This window comes from Macrotis lagotis, chromosome 1 (genome assembly GCF_037893015.1).
Source record: "Macrotis lagotis isolate mMagLag1 chromosome 1, bilby.v1.9.chrom.fasta, whole genome shotgun sequence".
Taxonomy (NCBI): Eukaryota; Metazoa; Chordata; class Mammalia; order Peramelemorphia; family Peramelidae; genus Macrotis; species Macrotis lagotis.
Window position 1 is genome coordinate 492,768,207 of NC_133658.1, and position 19,394 is coordinate 492,787,600.

Below are 19,394 nucleotides of genomic sequence, written 5' to 3' on the forward strand. Positions count from 1 at the left end.
AAATTTAAAGTCCTTAGTTTCCAAGATTTATGAGAGAGCTCCTAGGACCCCCTCCACTCTTGTCACCATCTTGGCTCCGCCTCTCTCCAGACCCAATACTCTTATCAATTCACTATGCCATATAGTTGCCATAACAGCAATATTTTGTATTTGTATTGGTACTAAAAAGGAGTCCATAATCAAAGGAGAAATTAATAAAATTGAAAAAGTAAGAAAACTGTTGAACTAATAAATAAAACTAAGAATTGCTTTTATGAAAAAAACCTAATAAAATAAATAAACCTTTGGTTAATTTGATTTTAAAAAAAAAAACCAAATTACTAATATCAAAAATGAAAAGAATGAATTCTCTACCAAAGAAGAGGAAATTAAAGTATTCAGAACTATTTTGCCCAACTATGTGCCAACAAATTTGACAGTTTAAGTGCAATGGATGAATATTTACAAATATAGGTTATCCAGATTAAGTGAAGAGAAAATAAAATACGTAAATAGCCCTATTTCAGAAAAAGCAATTGAAGAAACTATCAATAAACTTCCTTAAAAAAAAACTTCAGGCCCAGATAGATTTGTAAATGAATTCTACCAAACATTTAAGGAGCAATTAATTCTAATTCTATATAACTATTAAAATAAATAGGCAAAGAAATTTTGTCAAATTCCTCTTATGATACCAATATGGTGTGAATACCTAAACCGAGATAAGTCAAAACTGATGAAGAAGATTATTGATCAATATCCTAATGAGTACTGATGCAAAAATTTAATTTTTGGGGGGTTTTTTTGCAAGGCAATGGGGTTAAGTAGCTTGCCCAAGGCCACACAACTAGGCAATTAATTGTCTGAGGCTGGATTTGAACTCAGGTCCTCCCGACTCTATCTACTGCACCACCTAGCTTCCTCAATGCAAAAATATTAAATAAAATTTTAGCAAAGAGGGATAAGAACAAGTTATTACTAGAATAATGGGAAAACAATCAAGATAATTGACCATATCAATAACACAATTAGCAGGAATTATGTGATTATCTAAACAGATGATGGAAAAGCCTTTGCCAAAATATAGCCCATAGAGAGCATAGAAATAAATGGAATTTTCCTTAAAATGATGAGTAATATCTTTCTAAAACCATCAATAAGCAGTATATGGAATGGAAATAAGCTAGCAGCATTTTCAGTAATGTCAGGAATGAAACAAGGATGCCCATTATCACCACTATTATTCAGTTTTTTATAGAAATGTTAGCTTTGGCAATAAGAAGATAAAGAAATTGAAGGAATTAGAATAGGCAATGAATAAACAAAACTTTTACTCTTTGCAGATGATGTGATGGTTTAGAGAATCCTGGAAAATCAGCTAAAAACTTACTTGAAACAATTAACTTTAGGAAAGTTGCAGGATATAAAGTAAAATCACATAAATCATCAGCATTTCTACATATAACCAATAAAGCTCAAGAACATGGGATAGAAAGAGAAATTCCACTTAAAGTAACTGTAGACAAACCCAGAAACTATTTGAACAGTTAAAAATACTTTTCACACAAATTAAGTCATATCTAAACAATTGGGAAAATGTCAATTGCTCATTGTTAGGACAAACTAATATAATAAAAATGACATTTTTGCCCAATTAAATTACTTATTCAGTGTTATACCAATCAAACTACCAAAAAAACCTTTTAACAAGCTAGTAAAAACAAAATTCATCTGGAGCACCAAAAGGTCAAGAATATCAAGAATATTAATTAATGAAAAAAATTGCAAAGGAAGGTGGCCTAGCTATACCAGATCTAAAATTTATATAAAGTGGCAGTCATCAAAACTGTGGTACTGGCTAAGAAATAGAGAAATGGATGTGTATTAGATTAGGGACAAAAGAAAACAGTTGTGAATGCCTATAGTAATCTACCGCTTGATAAACCTAAAGACACTAGCTTCTGGGATGAGAATTTATTATTTGATAAAAGCTGCTGGGAAAATTGGAAAATAGACAAAAACTAGTTGTAGACCTACATCTCACACCCTGTACCAAAATAAGGTCAAAATGAGTATAGGAATTATGCACAAAAGATCTATGGAGAGGAGAGAAGTTTATGACCAAACAAAAGATAGAGAAGATTATAAATTGTAAAATGTGTGATTTTGACTATGTTAAATTAAAAAGGTCTTGCCCAGATAAAACCAATGCAACCAGGATTACAAGGAATGCAGAAAGCTGGATGCATTGTTCATAATTCATTTGACTCAACTTACATTTCACATAAGGCTTTGTTGTGTGTGTGTGTGTGTGTGTACATACACATGGGGTTTTTTCCCAAAGAGAAGAGCTTGGGGCAGCTAGGTGATGCAGTGGATAGAGCACTGGCCCTAGAGTCAAGAGTACCTGAGTTTAAATGTGGCCTCAGACACTTAATAATTACCTAGCTGTGTGGCCTTGGGCAAGCCACTTAACCCCATTTGCCTTGCAAAAACCTAAAAAACAAAAACCCAAAAAACAAGAAACAAACAAGAGCTTTCAATCTTTTTTCTAATTTTGAACAAATTTGAACAGAAAATAGTAAGAAATATTAAATTGTGATACTTGTTTTAATATAAAGAACGTTAAATAATGAGAAAATATATTTCATGGTTACCCTTTATTAACCCTCTCTTTTCCACCCAACTTTTTTGTTTTATATTCATAAATCTGTGCTTAACTGGTATGGAAGTTGAGTCTTTGTTAATCCAGAATCCATGTTAATTCTTGACTGTACAATTGTCTCGATTTATTTATTTTTTTTTCGATTTTGGCTTGTTCCTTGACAGCATGATTTTCCTAGATTCCCAGATTTCTTATGGTAGCATCTTTTTTCTAATCTGGCAGGTTTACACATCATCAGAATACTATATCTCTCAAGAGGAGTTTAATTCTTTCTAGTAGACATGGTATCCGAAGAAAATTAATCAAACAACTTGGGGAGCACAAACGGGTCTATCAGTGCAATATTTGTAGTAAAATATTTCAGAACAGCAGCAACCTCAGTAGACACATCCGTTCTCATGGTGAGTTTATGTTTGACACCATGCTAAGTTGTTATCTTCACACAATTCCACATATTAAAAAAAATACAAGTGATATTAAGGTGTTACTCTTTCTTGTGCTTCTTTTTAATGAATTGTTCTATATGACCTTGTTATGGCTGCTACAGGTATTTGGAGAGCACATTTCTCTAAACATTAAGACCTATCTAAGGTATGGGTTTAGGGACAGAAGGAGACGCCCTAATATTTAGAAGAATTTCTAAATGTTTTTGTGCTTTGAATTATTTATTGAATGTTGTTTGAATTATTTATTTCAATATCAAAATTGGCAAACCTTTTATTAAAAATGTTGATTGAATCCTCAGGTGATAAGCTGTTTAAATGTGAAGAATGTGCAAAATTGTTTAGCCGAAAAGAAAGCCTAAAGCAGCATGTTTCATATAAGCACAGCAGAAATGAAGTAAGTAGAAAACACTTATTAAAAAAAGGTAATTTCCTGCAAAATGATTATTTAAAAAAAAAAGATTTACCATATTTCCCCATGTATAAGATGTTCTCATATATAAGATGCACCTAATTTGGAGGGCCTGAAATTTGAAAAAAAATTGTATTACATAAAGTTATTGAACCCAAGTTTTATTCATCATGAAATTCAAGGACCTTCTGCTCATAGCTTTCAGGCATCTTTTGGGCAAGTCTGATGCATGGAAACATGCTTAGTCACTTCCGTTTCTTGAACCTGAAGCATCAATTGTGTACTCCTTTGAAATCAGTCACTTTTTCATTAGCAATTCTTTCTGCCTCCTGCTGTACCATCTTTGTGGATCCAGGAATTCCAGTGGCCCTTTGCTCTTCAATCTATAGCTTCAATTCCCTCTCTACATTGGGCCATTTTGCTGCCTTGCCTCTCATGCCCTTCTACCATAACATTTTCAGGAGGGTTTCTTCTTCCCGCATCCAATCTAGGATTTTCTTAGTTGGAGAAGGACCAAACTGATGTTCAGCAGCACAATTTCATTCACTTTTGCAAACTGGATTATTTTGAACTTGAATTCAACATTGTACAAAATCTTTTCTGAGCCATTCCTGGGCAAAACATAACCTAATATACTGGTAACAGATGTGAAACAATGAGCACAAAGACAACAAATGTGGAAAAAGTGGGAAATGCAAGTGAAAAATCTACAACCAATGTATAAGATGCTCCCAGTTTTTAGACCCCAAATTTTTCAAAAAAGGGTATGTCAAATACATGGGGAAATATGGTATATGTAGAATTTAGAATGTATTACTAAGGTATTAAATTTACTGCAGTAGCATTAAAGAATGAAGGTAGAATAGAAAGTTTGGAAGATAAAATGAAAATAGATTAATATTATTGAATTAATTGAGACCCTATTTCCTCAGAAGTAAATTATTCTGGGGCGGCTGGGTGGCGCAGTGGATAGAGCACCGGCCCTGCAGTCAGGAGTACCTGAGTTCAAATCCGGCCTCAGACACTTAATAATTACTTAGCTCTGTGGTCTTGGGCAAGCCACTTGACCCCGTTTGCCTTGCAAAAATCTAAAAAAAAAAGAAGTAAATTATTCTTTGTAGGGTTATTTCATGAACCAGAGTGAAAATTAATTTTTTCAGGGTAAGATTGTTTATGATAAAAATAGATGAAAAAAATTTGGAAAATAATGTCATTCAAAAAAGGAAAAACTTGGAATAAAAACAGTTGATTTTTTTCAAAGATGTGTTAATTGCAATTAAGCAAATATTTGAAAATTTATTATATTCCAGGGACTATAGTAGGTACTCTTATAGCAGTGGTTTCAAAGTCACATAAAAGCTGTATTGCAAGTTTGACACCTCTTCTCTAGAAGATATAAAATTAATTAGATAAGATTCCTCTCCTTTGTTAATAGAAATTAGTTATTGAAGTACAAAACAAAATATGAAATCTTAGTGCTTTTATATAGTATGGGAGCTTAGGATTATGGGAACTCTTCATGGAAGAAATAACCTCAGGCTTCATAAATTGAGTGATTAAGGAGTTCAAAAGCAAAGATATCTCAGTATAGGAAACAGTGTAAGAAAAAATACAATTGCTGGAAAGTATGTTAGAGAAATATTAAGTCCAGTTTGGCTGAAATAAGGGATATAGTAAAGGGAATATTGTATGATATGGTTGGAAAAATAGGTTAAGAGCAAATTAATTGAATAACTATATTAAATGAAATGGATATTTATATGCCTAATTAAAGATTTGCTTTTGAAAAATGTGAACAAAGCTAATTTTACAGTTTTGTTTTTGTTTATTTTTCTTCATTTTACTTAATGTGTTTTCTGTTTGAAAACAGATTGATAGTGAATACAGATATAGATGCGGAACTTGTGAGAAGTCCTTTCGAATAGAGAGTGCACTGGAATTTCACAACTGTAGAACAGGTAAGGACAACTATTCATTGATGTGGAAATTAACTGGCAAAAGTTGAAATAAGCTATATATAACAAACCATACAACTTTTCACATCTTTATTTTTTTAAAAAAGCAATCATTTATTTTACATGAATTCAAACTATTTTTATGTATATTGTTTTGATTTTTTATTATGAAATCACATTTTTATTCCATTGAATGTTAAATGTACTTTTGAACAATCTTTTCCCCAATCTTCCTTTGATTAAGTTTTCAGTGAGATTAGTTCATTTCCAGACCACTGAAATATGTTTATCTCAGTCTCTCAGATAAATTTCTTAATTTTTCATAATATATAGTATGGTACAAAGACATATTGTGGTAATCCAATCTCAGTGGGGAATATCTGTCTTTCTTAGGTATAATGAATCTAATTAAAACTATATTTGGGGGGCAGCTAGGTGGCGCAGTGGATAGAGCACCGGCCCTGCAGTCAGGAGGACCTGAGTTCAAATCCGGCCTCAGACACTTAATAATTACCTAGTTGTGTGGCCTTGGGCAAGCCACTTAACCCCATTGCCTTACAAAAATGTAAAAATAAATAAACAAACAAACAAATAAATAGATAAATAAATAAATAAACTATATTTGGACTTTAGGCAAACCTGACTCTTGATACATATAAGCCATATGATCCTGGGTAGATCACTCAAAACTCTGTTTGCCTACATGTATATTGAAGATAGCCTGATAATCTTCAGAAAAAGTGGAAAAGTCCCTTATCAGGAGTTCCTTAAATCCATTAAGTTATAGTTTTATTTAAAAAAAACACACTTAACAACTAGGTATTGACTCCAAAAAACATTTAACCATTCTGAGACTGGATCTCTTTCCTTGTGTGCTAAATAGGGCTGATAATAAACACCTCAAGATTTGCTTCAATATAAGAAGAAATTAAATAGCATTTAATACTTTAAAGTGTTTTAAAACTTCACATTCACTTGAGCCTCTAATAACATTTTTTTTAAAGTTTGTTTTTTTGTTTTTTGGGGTTTTTTTTGCAAGGCAATGGGGTTAAGTGGCTTGCCCAAGGCCACACAACTAGGTAATTATTAAGTGTCTGAGGCCGGATTTGAACCCAGGTACTCCTGAATCCAGGGCCGGTGCTCTATCCACTGCGCCACCTAGCCACCCCTTCTAATAACTTTTAAAAGAATTATTATCCCTATTTTGCACCCTAGGAAACTAGAAGTCACCCAAGTGATTTGCCTATGGTCACACAGTCAGCAAGTGACAAAACCAGGGATAGAGAGTTGAGAGTCTTCCAGATTTCAAAAATAACACTTTCAATATAGAGATCCCATAGGCATAATATTTGTGTGCGTGTGTATGTGTGTGCATTTGTAAAATTTCATTTGTTTCAATCAACAGATATTTTTTCTCTCCTCCCTTCTTTCCCCTCATTGGGGGGAAAAAACATCTTATTATGGAAACTGGAAGCTAGAGAAATATAACCAATAGAACAAAACTTAAGAAATCCAGAAAATAACACCAGACTGTTAGCCAAGAAGTCAAAACAAGATTTGGAATTTTCAAGTTTTCTCACTGGTCAATAACTCTAACCCAAAATGTAAAGAAATTGGACAATCTTATAAGTGATCTAGGAAATGGAAAAGATGAACAATCACTCAAAATCATTCCAGTGTACAAAACAGAGGTTCTTATAGCCATAACTGAGTGAATAGACTGGATATCCTTCTTATCTTTCCTTGAAATTGTTCCTTCATTTACCCCTTGTCTCCAATCTTTGATTTTTCCTACTTAGTGGTTAATTTCCTATTTCTTCTGTTAACCCCATCATTTAAAACAAATTTCACTGGATCTGCTATTCCATTAAACTATCTTTTCCCTTTCTCAGCTGAAGTCCTGGAGAAAAAAATCTATACTCATTGCCTCCACGTCTTTTCTCTCATGCTTCAATTCTTTGCAACCATAATTCATCACTCAAATAAAGCTGCTCTCTCCAAAATTACCAAATGCCAAATCTGATGATCTTTTTTCAGTCCTTATACTCATTGATCTCTGTGCAGTGTGACATTGACAACCATTCTGTATTCCTGAATATTCTTTTTTTGTATTTTTGTGACCCCATCCTGTCCCATTTCTCCTGAGTGTCAAGCTGTTCATTTCAAGTCTCCAGTACCTTTGCAGATTCATCATCTCTTTCACACCCATTAACTGTAGACATACCCAAAGATTTTATCTTGGACCCTATTCTCTCTCTACACTCTCTCTTGATAATTTCATCACCTCCCCTAATTTTAATTACCTCTATGCTTATTCTCAAATTCCACTCCCTCTTTTGATCTTTAGTTCTACCACATGAGCTGCCTATTAGAAATTTCAGACTGAATATTCCATAGAATTTCAAATTTAACAGTCCAAATCAAAACTCTTTATCTTTTACCCCAAACCCATCCACCTTCTGAACTAATCTGTATTTGTTCAGGGTACTATCCTTCTAATTTTACAATATTATCATGATCCTCAATCCTTTATTTTCCATTACTTCATTTATCTAATCATTTGCCTTTTAGCGTTTTTTTGTCTCTGCAACAAGTTTTGCCATCTATTGTTGAGAATTCTCTTCTCACTGTCCATAAAGTTATTACCCCAGTTCCAGCCCTCATCACCTGTATCTAACATAATTTTTTTTAATCTGATCTGCTTGACTATCTCATATTAATCCAGGTCATTATCTTTCTTGATTACCTTCCCCACCACTTATATCCTACATCCTGAAACTACATTGTGTTTATAATACATATAGATGCATATGAATAGTCATACATTTAATATTATAGAAACTAAAATTTTAAAGTAAATGTTGACTGAATACTAAAAAGTTTGTAAAGAAAAATATATTGGTAGATTTCAGTACTCCATTTTTAGAAATTAGACTCTAAAGAAAGAAAAATTTCAAAATTGAACAGAATTTAGGAAAATTATATTTAATAAATACATAGAGAAAACTGTATTTACTAAAAAATATATTTTTAATCAACTATCTGTGGAATCTTTACAAAATTGATTATGATTAAGTTAGGGCATAAAAATATGGAGAAATTATAAAGATCACTTTCACAGAACATAGCACAATTATATACAGGCCTGATTGCAGAATAAAATGTATTGTTTAAGAATGATTTATCAATCTTTCACAACTTGACTAATAGGGAAATATGTTAAACATGATTGTACATATATAATCTATATCAAATTACATGCTGTCAAGAGGAGGGTAGGGAGGCAAGGGAGGGAGTTAGAAAAAAGTAAAACTCAAAAGTTTACAAAAAGATGAATGGTAAAAATTATCTTTACATGTTTTTGAAAAAATAAAGTGGTGCTTCAAAAAAGAAAAAATGAAAATTTGAGACAAAGTGTCAAGAGACCTGAAAAAAAAATCCTGAATCTTCAACTCTACCTATCATATTGTGAGACACTGAAACACCTGGACAGTCGGGTTATCCTGTTCTGAGTGCTGACATACCTAGAAGTTGTAGGACTACAGCAAAATGCTATAGAACTTATATAGCTAGCAAACTATTAGGAAAATAAAAAGAAGGAAAAATATTAGTAAAAATGAAATTGAAATGATTAAATTTCTGGAAAATCTTATGTTTTATTTAGAAATCCTGAGAGAAACAATCATTAATTACATAAACAACTTCTACAAAATAGAAGATATACCCACAAAGATCATCAGCACTTCAATAGATCAACCAAAACCAAAATCATTTACTTTTATTTTCTTCTTGTCTACTGTCTGCTTCTCTACTGCCTATAAATATGCCCATATTTTTCCTTTCCTAAAAAAAAATCCCTCTTGATTCATTTATCCTTGCTGGCTCTAGCCCTTTGGCTTTTCTTTTTTTTGGCTAAAAACCCTAGAGAAGGCTATTTACACAGTCATTGATTCTACTCATTTTCCTTTCATTCCCCATTAACTTTGCAATTTGTCTTCCAATTTCATCATACAACTGAATTGTTCTCGCCAAAGTTCCCGTTGATCTTAATCATCAAATCTAGTGACCTTTCTTTTTACACTACTGATCACCATCTGCTCCTGATAATCTGTTTTCTCTATGTTTTCCTAATACTATCCTCTCCTGTTTCTCCTCCTACTTCTCTGACTGTTCTTTCTCATTCCCTTTTTGTTGTATCTTTATACTAGCTAGTATTATACCAAGGGTATCCCTTAAGGCTTTATTCTAGACCCTCTTCTCTCTATACTACTTCACTTGGTGATGTCAGCAGCTGTCATATCTATGCAAATGATTCTCTCATTTATTTGTCTGCCTCTAACCTTTGTCTTGATCTCCAGTCTTTTATTTCTAGCTGCCTATTGCATATTTCAAAAGTAGTTATTTCACTGACATCTTAAATTCAACATATCCAAAACGGAGCTCATTTTTCCCCTAAAAATTCTCCCTTCATCCAAACTTTTCTATTATTATCAAAGGTACCACCATCCTCCTAGTCATCCAGACTCATAATGTCCTTCCACTCCTTACTCTCTCTTACTACCACCCCTCCACACTTCTTCTCATCTGTTACCAAAATCACTGAGTTCACTTTAACATATTTTGTATTTATCTTTTTTGGTATTGTCATCATTTTGGATTTAGGAGCTCATCCTATACTGTTGCCTATCTTATTGTAAGCCAACTGCAACAGTCATGCTGGTTGGTCTCCCTACTATAATTTCTTCACCCTATTATCCATCCTTCACTCAGGAATCAAACTGATCTTCCAAAAGTACAAGTTTTTTTAATTTTAACTTTTTTTCCCAATTACATGTAAAGATAAAAAAAATTCATTTTTTGGGTAAGATTTTGAATTCCATATTTTTCTCCTTCCTTCCCTTCCCCCTCTATTACTGTGAGTAATCTGATATAATTATAATATACAGTCCTATTTAAATATATTTCATATTAGTTATATTGTAAAAGAAGAATCAGAACAAAAGGGAACCAACTGTGAGAACCAGCAAATTTTTAGTATCTCTTTGCAATTACTCAGTTACTTTGTACTTGTATGTTGGATTTTTGGACATCTTAGATTTACAGTATTTGTCAGTGTCTTTAATTTATTTTAACTTTATCTAGATCTACAATGTTTTTTTTTTAATACTTTTCATGACTTCTTTAACTTATTCATCCCTCTAAATTTACTTTCTGAACTGAGTTTTTCTGGAGGACTAAGGGTCCTCTTTCTGCAATGCTTTTGGGTAAGGTAGCTAACTCTGCTTCGTTTTCCCCTCAGTCACCTGGGTTCTTGCTCTGAACTTTATATCCAGAGTTAAACTTGCCCTAGATCTTTTGGGGTTCAGAACTGAATCTTCAACTCTACTTATCATGTCCAGAAACAGTGGAACACCTGGGCACCCAGGGTTTTCTAACCTGTGGATTTCTTTTTTTTTCTTTTTTTTTTTTTGGTGGGCAGTAGAGTTAAATGACTTGCCCAAAGTTACACAACTAGTAAGTGTCTGAGGCTGGATTTGAACTTAGGTCCTCCTGACTCCATTGCCAGTGTTCTATCCCTTGTACTTGTGGATTTCTTTTATTCCTTTTCTTTTCCCAATTATATGTAAGGATGAATTTTTCCCCCTACCTTATGATATAACAAGTAATTTGATATTGGTTATATACATACAATCATGTTACACATATTTCCATATTAGTTGCACCTGTAGATTTCCTGAAAAAAGCCTTAGCTTTTATTTTTTCAGATGCAGCCTTGCAGACTCCATGTATATCTGGATTTCTTTGGTTACAGAAGAGCCTACCAGCCTCTGGTTGGGCTGGCTTTACTAACTGGCCCCCTTTCTTATTGTCTGTGGGCTTTTGAATGACTTTCTTTGCATTTCTAAAGTGAAAAAAAGAAACAGTACCCTTTCTAATTGTATTTCTTTTCTTTTGGGGGGGGGTTTATAAGACATTGGGGGGTTTTAAGTGATTTGACCAAGGTCACACAGCTAAGTAAATATTAAGTGTCTGAGCTTGAATTTGAACTCAGGTCTTCCTGATTCCAGGGCTGGTGCTCCATCCACTGCACCACTTAATTGCCCCCTCTCATGGTATTGCTTTTATTTTTGCAAGGCAATGGGGTTAAGTGGCTTGCCCAAGGCCACACAGCTAGGTAATTATTAAGTGTCTGAGGTCACATTTGAACTCAGGTACTCCTGACTCCAGGGCCGGTGCTCTATCCACTGCACCACCTAGCCACCCCATTCTCATTGTATTCCTTAATTATTATTTAGTCTAATCCATTTTACATGTTTTTGTTGAAATACTTATATGGGTCTTGGGTCTCCAAACAACCATCTTGACCCAGAAAGTCTAACTTGGAGTTTTCAAACTCCATTCTCTTCACTTTTTTTTTTAATGAGCAAAGTATTTCTTCCCTAAAATCCCTTTCATCCTCTGCAGTCTTTCAGGAGTCATTGGCTGTGCCTAAGTAATCATATCTGCAACCGTATCAGTAATAAATTCATATTATTCTTACAGAAAAAGAGACAAATAATAATCAAGAAAGAAGGTAGAGATGTTATTGTGTTGAAATAAATATACACATCTTTTCAGATAACAGAATAATTGAAAACATTTGCCAAGTAGAACTAAGTGCTAGAACTATAAACATAAAAGGAATCCCACCCTGAAGGAGCTTACATTTTAATGGGCAAGGTGAGTGAATGAAGGATACCATGGAGAATGAGGGATGACTAGAGAGATCTCTGTAATGGTGAGCAGAGCTGTAAGGCAGGGGAAGTATTGTTTTGATTACTCTTTCTAGAGCAAGATGTAATAAAGGTAGTGGTGGTTGATAAATGTTGTATCCTGGAAGAAGATAGGGTGAGGCTCAATAATTATGAACAGTTGCCAATTAGGACCACAGGACTCTGAAGTAGGCCCTCCTCCTGCAGCAGCTGGCAATGGTGGTGATTCAGTCCACACAGCACGGCTGCCTCATATATCCTGGCCAATGTGGAGGAGTGTAGGGAAGATGGAGATAGCTCTCCCATTCTTAAACCAGTGGGGCAGCAGGATCCCAGAACAAGAGTCACAGTGCCAGTATGGCAGGATTGAAAGATGGGGGAACTAAAATGTGGTCAGGAGGCTTGTCATTGCCAAGTAGCAGGAGTTGCAATCACAGATACCTTCATCTATGATCCTTTGGGGATTTCTGTTGATTTCTATTTGCATGCTCAGTTTTTGTATTTTGTTTTCTTGTGCTGTTGTTGTGAAAGGCAGTTTGGTGAGGGAGAGAGAGATCTGACCTTGCAGTAAGGACATCCTGGCACAAGTCCAGCATCCAACACACATTGACTGAGTAATGCCCAGGCAAGGTTCTCAAGTTGCAGAACTGTTAGTGGTCTGTATTAGCAGGAGTTTCCTATCAGTCCATCAATCAGTGTATATTGAGTGTCTACTCCATTGCTAAGTGCTAAATGCTGGGAGTACAACAAAACCATCTCTATCCTCAAGGAGCTTAACATTCTAAAGTATGGAAGGTCACATGCAAACAAATACATGTAAAGCAAGGGGGATAAATAAGAAATAACAGGAAAGGCTTTGAAATGGAGAGGGATTATGAAGGGCTTCTTGTGGATGGTGGGATTTTAGTTGGAATGTAAAGGAAGCCAGGGAAGTCAGTAGTTGGAGCAGAGGAGGGAGTATAATCTAAGGAAGGGAGACAGCCAGAGAAAATATGAAATTAGAGTGTCTTTTCTATAGATCAACATGGAAACCAGTGTCATTAAATCAAAGAATACATGTTAGAGTGGGGCAGCTAGGTGGTACACTAGATGGAGCACTGGCCCTGGAGTCAGGAGGACCTGAGTTCAAATGTGGACTCAGGCACTTAATAATTACTTAGCTGTGTGGCCTTGGGTAAGTCACCTAACCCCATTACCTTGCCAAAAAAACCCCAAAATAATACATGTTGGAGAGTGAGATAAAAGAAAGAAACGTGGGGGAGGGGTAGATTCTGAAGGAGTTTGAATGCCAGACATAATCAGACCTACAATTTAGAGAAAATGCTTTAGTGGATAATGGTTTTGTAGTGGGGAGTGACTTGAGGCAGATAGATCTACCAGGAGATGGTGATGAGTGACTGAAGTAGAGTGGTGACAGTGTCAAGAGGAAGAAGGGTATATTGAAAAGGTATTATAAAGGTGAAATCAATAGGCCTTGGCAACAGCTTAGATATGGGAGGATGGGAGAAATGAAAGATAATGAGATACCCTTTGAACCAGCAATACCACTACTGGGTCTGTATCCTGAAGAGATCTGAAAAAAAGAGTACAAACATCACTTGTATAAAAATATTCACAGCAGTTCTGTTTGTGGTGGCAAAGAACTAGATATCAAGTGAATGTCCATCAATTGGGGAATGACTGAACAAATTGTGGTATATGTATGTTATAGAACACTATTGTTCTATTAGAAACCAAGAGGGACGGGGATTCAGAGAAGCCTGGAAGGATTTTCATGAACTGATGATGAGCAAGATGAGCAGGACCAGAACAACATAGTATACTCTTAGAACATGGGGGTGATAATCAACCTTAATGAACTTGCTCACTCCATCAATGCAACAAATCAGGGATATCTGCAATGGAGAATACCATCTGTATCCAGCGAAAGAACTGTGGAGCTTAAACATGGACGAAAGATTATTACCTTCAATTTTTTTATTAAAAAGTTGTCTTGGGGGCAAAGCTAAGATGGTGGCAGAAGAGCCTCTTTTAGGTGCTCTCTCCAAAATATTTCAAAAACCTTAAAATTATGACTCTTAACTGAATTATCAAGAGACAGAACCTTCAGAAAGATCCAGTTAGACAATTCATCAGCCCAAGGTAACCTGGTAAATAGTGGGAAGACTCTTTTTCCCAGGGTTGGAAGGGTGGCACCATGCCAGAGTAAAGGAACTTCAACCTCCTGGATACAGCCCCAGGGTGCCTGGGAATGCTAGCTCCTGGAAGCAGAAGCAATTTCCTAACCTGCATCCCAGGGAGCACCAAGCAAAACTTGCAAGATCAGCCAGGAGACCTCTGTCAGAGCGAGAGTGAAGCCCAGGCCCTCAGTGTGGCCATGGCACTCAGTGCAGTCCAGATCACAGGAAAGAGAAGCAGTCCTGTGGAGCTGCCGAGCAGGAGCCTCCAGGCAGCTGTGCCCTGAGTGCTCAGCCCACAGAAGGTAAGGGATTTAGGGAGACTGCCGAGGTCTGTCCTCTGTCCCTGGAACAGCACTCTGGGACTTTGATCACATTCAGACCCTGGTTGCAGTCTAGGCCCACCATAGAGCAGGGACACCGCCCCCCCCCCCCACCCACACACACACACATACACACAGCCCTGTGGCAGAAGGGTGAACTTGTGGTCATTCACAGACCAGGAGAGTAGTCAGAGCCTCACACACACTGAGGTACTTGTGGGGAGGGTGTCCCAATAATACTCAAAAGCTCAGGAAGCACCCCAAAACCAGGCACAGGCTGGGGAAATTAGTAAACAGAATAAAAAAAAGAAAGTAACCTGACCATAGATAATTACTTTGGTCCCATGGAAAACCAAAATATACAATCAGAAAATGAAAAAGTTCAAGCTTCTGCATCTAAAGACTCCAAGAAATAGAGCAGTTGGGCTCTGGCTATGACAGAACTCAAAAAACATTTTGAAAGTCAAGTAAGGAAGATAGAAGAAAAATTGGGAAAAGAGATGAGAGAGATGCAGGAAAAACCTGAAAACAAAGTCAGCAGCTTAGTCAAGAAGATCCAAAAAAATGCTGAAGAAAACATGTTTAAAAACCAGCTTAGGCCAAAATGGATAAAACAGTTCAAAAAGTTATTGAGGAGAAGAATGCTTTAAAAAGCAGAACTGGCCAGATGGAAAAGGAGAGAAGAAAATTCTCTGAGGAAAACAAATTTTTCAGATGTAGAATGGAGCTAAAGAAGCTGATGACTTTGCAAGAAATCAAGACACAACAGTTCAATAGCAAAAGAATGAAAAATGAGAAGAAAATGTGAAATATCTCATTGATAAAAACAACTGATCTGGAAAACAGATCCAGGAAAGATAAGTAAAAAATGATCAGGAAAAGAGTCTTGATCTCATTTTAAAGAATTCCTACAGGAAAATTGCCCTTATATCATAGAAGCAGAGGGCACAATAGAAATTAAGATAATCCACTGATCTCCCCTGGAAAGAGATCCAAAACAACAACAACTTCCAGAAATATTATAGTCAAGTTCTAAAATTCCCAAGTCAGAGAGAAAATATTTCAAGCAACCAGAAGAATACAATTCAGATATCAAGTAGCTGCAGTCAGGATCACAAAGGACTTAGCAACAACTACATTAAGGGCTCATAGGGTTTGGAATATAATATTCTGGAAGGCAAAAGATCTTCGAATGCAACCAAGAATCGACTACCCAGCAAAACTGAACATCCTCTGGACTTTGAGTGAAATGGGAATTTCAGATGTACCTGTTGAAACAGCCAGAGCTGAATAGAAAGTTTGATCTTCATGCACAGGACTCAGGTAAAGCATGGAGAGGGTGGACAATAAGGGTACATTATGAGGGACTCAATAATGATGAACTGCATGTATTCCTGCATGGAGAGATGATACTGATAATACTCATATGAACCTTCTCATTAAATAGAACAGGTAGAAGGAGCTTTTATAGAGAATGCACAGAAGAGATATGAATTTGAAGATATATTGTAAAAATGGAATCAGCGGGTGAAGTAGAAATGTATTGTGAGTAAGAGAAAGGAAAGGTAGAATAGGCTAAAATATTTCATATAAATGATATGGTATGGAAGGGGGGAAGGCGAGGGGGCACGAGGGAACCTTGATTCTCATAAGAAATGGCTCAAAGAGGAAACAGCATACACACTCAATAAGGTATAGATGTCTAGAAGGGAGAGAAGGGGGGATGGGGAGGGGGGCTGTAGATGATAGAGTTTAGGGTAGATCATAGGAGAGTATAGTCAGATATAACACATTTTCTTTTTTACTTTTTTTGCAAGGTACCCAGGAGGGTTGGGTGGTTGCTGGGTCTCTAGGGTGGGTTGTGGGCTTGGGGCCCCCAGGGCCAGTGATCTGTTCATGCCACTCAGCTGCCCCACAGCACATTTTTGAAGAGGGAGAGAGTGAAAGGAGAAGGAAAATATAATAGATGATAGTGGGGAGGAATGGATGGAGGGAGTTATAATCAGCAACAGCAGCTGTGGAAAAATATGGAAGTAACTTCTGTGATGGACTTATGATAAAGAATGTGATCCACCTGAGACAAAGCTAATGGTATCAGAAGACAGACTGAAACACATTTTTTTCTTTTACTTTATTTCTCATGAAGTTTTATATTTTTGTAGGGGGAGAGATATTATGTTTACTTTTAAACAAGAATATTTTAGTAATGTGTAAATAAAGAAAAATTTTAAAAAGTATTTTTAAAAAGTTGGCTTATGTAACACATAATTTTGCTATTTTGAATATTTTACTTTTCCCTCAAGAATGTTTTTTCTCACCACATTCAATTTTGATCAGTGCATAACATGGAAATATAAAGATTATCAGACTGTCTTCTGTGGGAGGGGAGGGTGGGGGGAAAAATTGTAAAATTCAAAACCTTATCAAAAAAATGATAGGTAGGGTGGCTAGGTAGCGCAGTGGATAGAGCACCTGCCCTGGAGTCAGAAGTACCTGGGTTCAAATCTGGCCTCAGACACTTAATAATTACCCAGCTGTGTGGTCTTGGGCAAGCCACTTAACACCATTACCTTGCAAAAAAAAAATACTAAAAAAAAAATGACAGGTAGACTTCTGGCCAAGATGGTGGAGAGAAGCCAGGCCATGTGCTAAGGTCTCCTGATCTTCCCTCATAAACAATATGAAACAAACCTCTTTAATGGAAGTCCTGTTGACAAAACCCAGAAAGAGAAGCCAGGAAAAGAACATTTACCTCAAAGTCTGTCTTAAGGGATGGGGGGGGGGGGGTGAGGTGGCAAGGCCAGTGCAGAGTGAAGACAGCCAGAGGAGGCTGGGTGAGAGACACACTAATCTAAGTTCAGCCCCTGGGGCTTTCATTTCACTCTGAGAAACAGCCAGACAGTGGATTATGGCCTTGGCGCTGACAGTCTAGGACTTACAGGAAGGGCTGGAAAGTTCCAGCCTCTAGCATTCCCTACTGGCCAGGAGGAGATATTACATTCAGTGAGAAAAGCTTCCAGCACCTCCTACTGGCCAGCTGAGGTATTAAACTCACTGAGTAAAGCCTCTAGGGATCCCAACACCAAATCTCTGTGAACCAGCCCCTCCCCCAACACAAGATCTTAGGAAAATGAAGAAAGGCCAGTGAAAGGGGGGTCCATAGAAAAATTCCTAGAAGGAAAAGACCCTAATTCAGAGAAATGTAGAACCTCTGAGGAGAATATGATTTGGTCTCCAGCACAGAAAGATTTTCTCAAAGAAATCACAAAGAAAATCAGTTGGAAAATTTGGGAAAAGAAACCCAAGAGCACATTAACACCTTGTAACAAGAAAACAAATCTTTGGAAAATACAATTGGACAAATGCAAAAAGAAAATTACTCTCTCAAAAAACAATAGGTAGAAATCACTGTTGTATATAATTGTAAATTAAATAAAATATTTACATAATTAAGAAAACACACACACACAAAAGAAAGATAATGAGGATTCCAGCATAACTCTTAGGTTGTGAACCTAAGGTTCTGTGAGAATGGGGTCACCTTCTATAGACAGTGAAGGTAATATTTAAGAGAAAAAAAGTTCTGTTTTGATTTAGAGGTTTAAGATGTTTATTAGATATATACTTTAAGATGTCCAAAAGGCAGTTGGAAAGTGGGAGATTGGAGGTCAGTAGAGAATTTGGGACAAGGAAGTTAAATTTTAGAATCATCAGCACAGAGGTGGTGATTAAATCCAAGAGAACTGCTGAGTTCAACAAATGAGGTAGTATAGGAGAAGAGAAGCGGACCCTGGACAGAAACTTAAGGAACCACCTGAAGTAGTAGAAGACATGATCTGGAAGAGAATCCAGTAAAGGAGATGTAGGAGGAGCAGTTAGACAGGGGGGAGGAAAACTAGGGGAAAGTAGAGTCCCCTAAACCTCAAGAAAAGAGATTGTCAAGGAGTAGAGAATGATCAAAGGCTTCAGAGAGGTCAAAGAGAATGAGGATTGAGAAAAAGCTATTGGTGTAGGCACTTAAGAGATCATTAGTAACCTTGAAGAGAGCAGTTTCAGTGGAATGATAGGATCAGAAGTCAGATGGTGAGGGGTTAAGAGGAGAGTGAGAAAAGCAAAGGTGGAAGAACTTGTATATTGCCTTTTCAAGCCCTTTAGTTACAAAGGGCAAAAGAGATAAAGATTGCTAGTTAGTGGAGATTGATCAAGTGTAAACATGATGTGTTTATAGGTGGGAAGAAATTATTTAGCAGACAAACAGAGATTGAAATAAGTGAAAGTGGGGCAGCTAGGTGGCATAGTGGATAGAGCACCAGCCCTGGAGTCAGGAGGACTTGGGTTCAAATCCAGCCTCATACTTAATAATTACCCAGCTGTGTGACCTTGGGAAAGCCACTTAATCCTATTTGCCTTGCAAAAAAAACCTAAGGAAAAAAGAAAGAAAGAAAGAAGTGAAAGACAACATGCTTAATATGGAAATATGTTTAATATAGTTATACATGTATAACCTATATTAGATTTTAAAAAGAAGTAAAAGGAGGGATGACAGAGAGGTCAATTTGCTGGAAGAAATGGAATGGAGCTTCATCAGGGAACTCCTCACATCCCACCTCCCATAAAAATGCTTCATTTGTTTGAATAACTATATTTGTGGAAGTCGCAAATAAGCTTGCATTAAGAATAAAATAAGA

At 36.2% G+C, this 19,394-nt stretch overlaps 1 protein-coding gene across 4 annotated transcripts in view; it reads left to right on the forward strand.

Annotated features, from left to right (window-relative positions):
* PRDM15 (PR/SET domain 15) overlaps positions 1–19,394 on the forward strand; it is a 184,523-nt gene that overhangs the window by 89,540 nt on the left and 75,589 nt on the right. For all 4 annotated transcript variants that reach the window (XM_074213837.1, XM_074213838.1, XM_074213840.1 and 1 more), the window contains 3 exons: positions 2,867–3,045; positions 3,390–3,484; positions 5,370–5,457. In XM_074213837.1, coding sequence (XP_074069938.1) covers positions 2,867–3,045; positions 3,390–3,484; positions 5,370–5,457 — 362 coding nt within the window. The remainder of the gene's footprint in view (positions 1–2,866; positions 3,046–3,389; positions 3,485–5,369; positions 5,458–19,394) is intronic.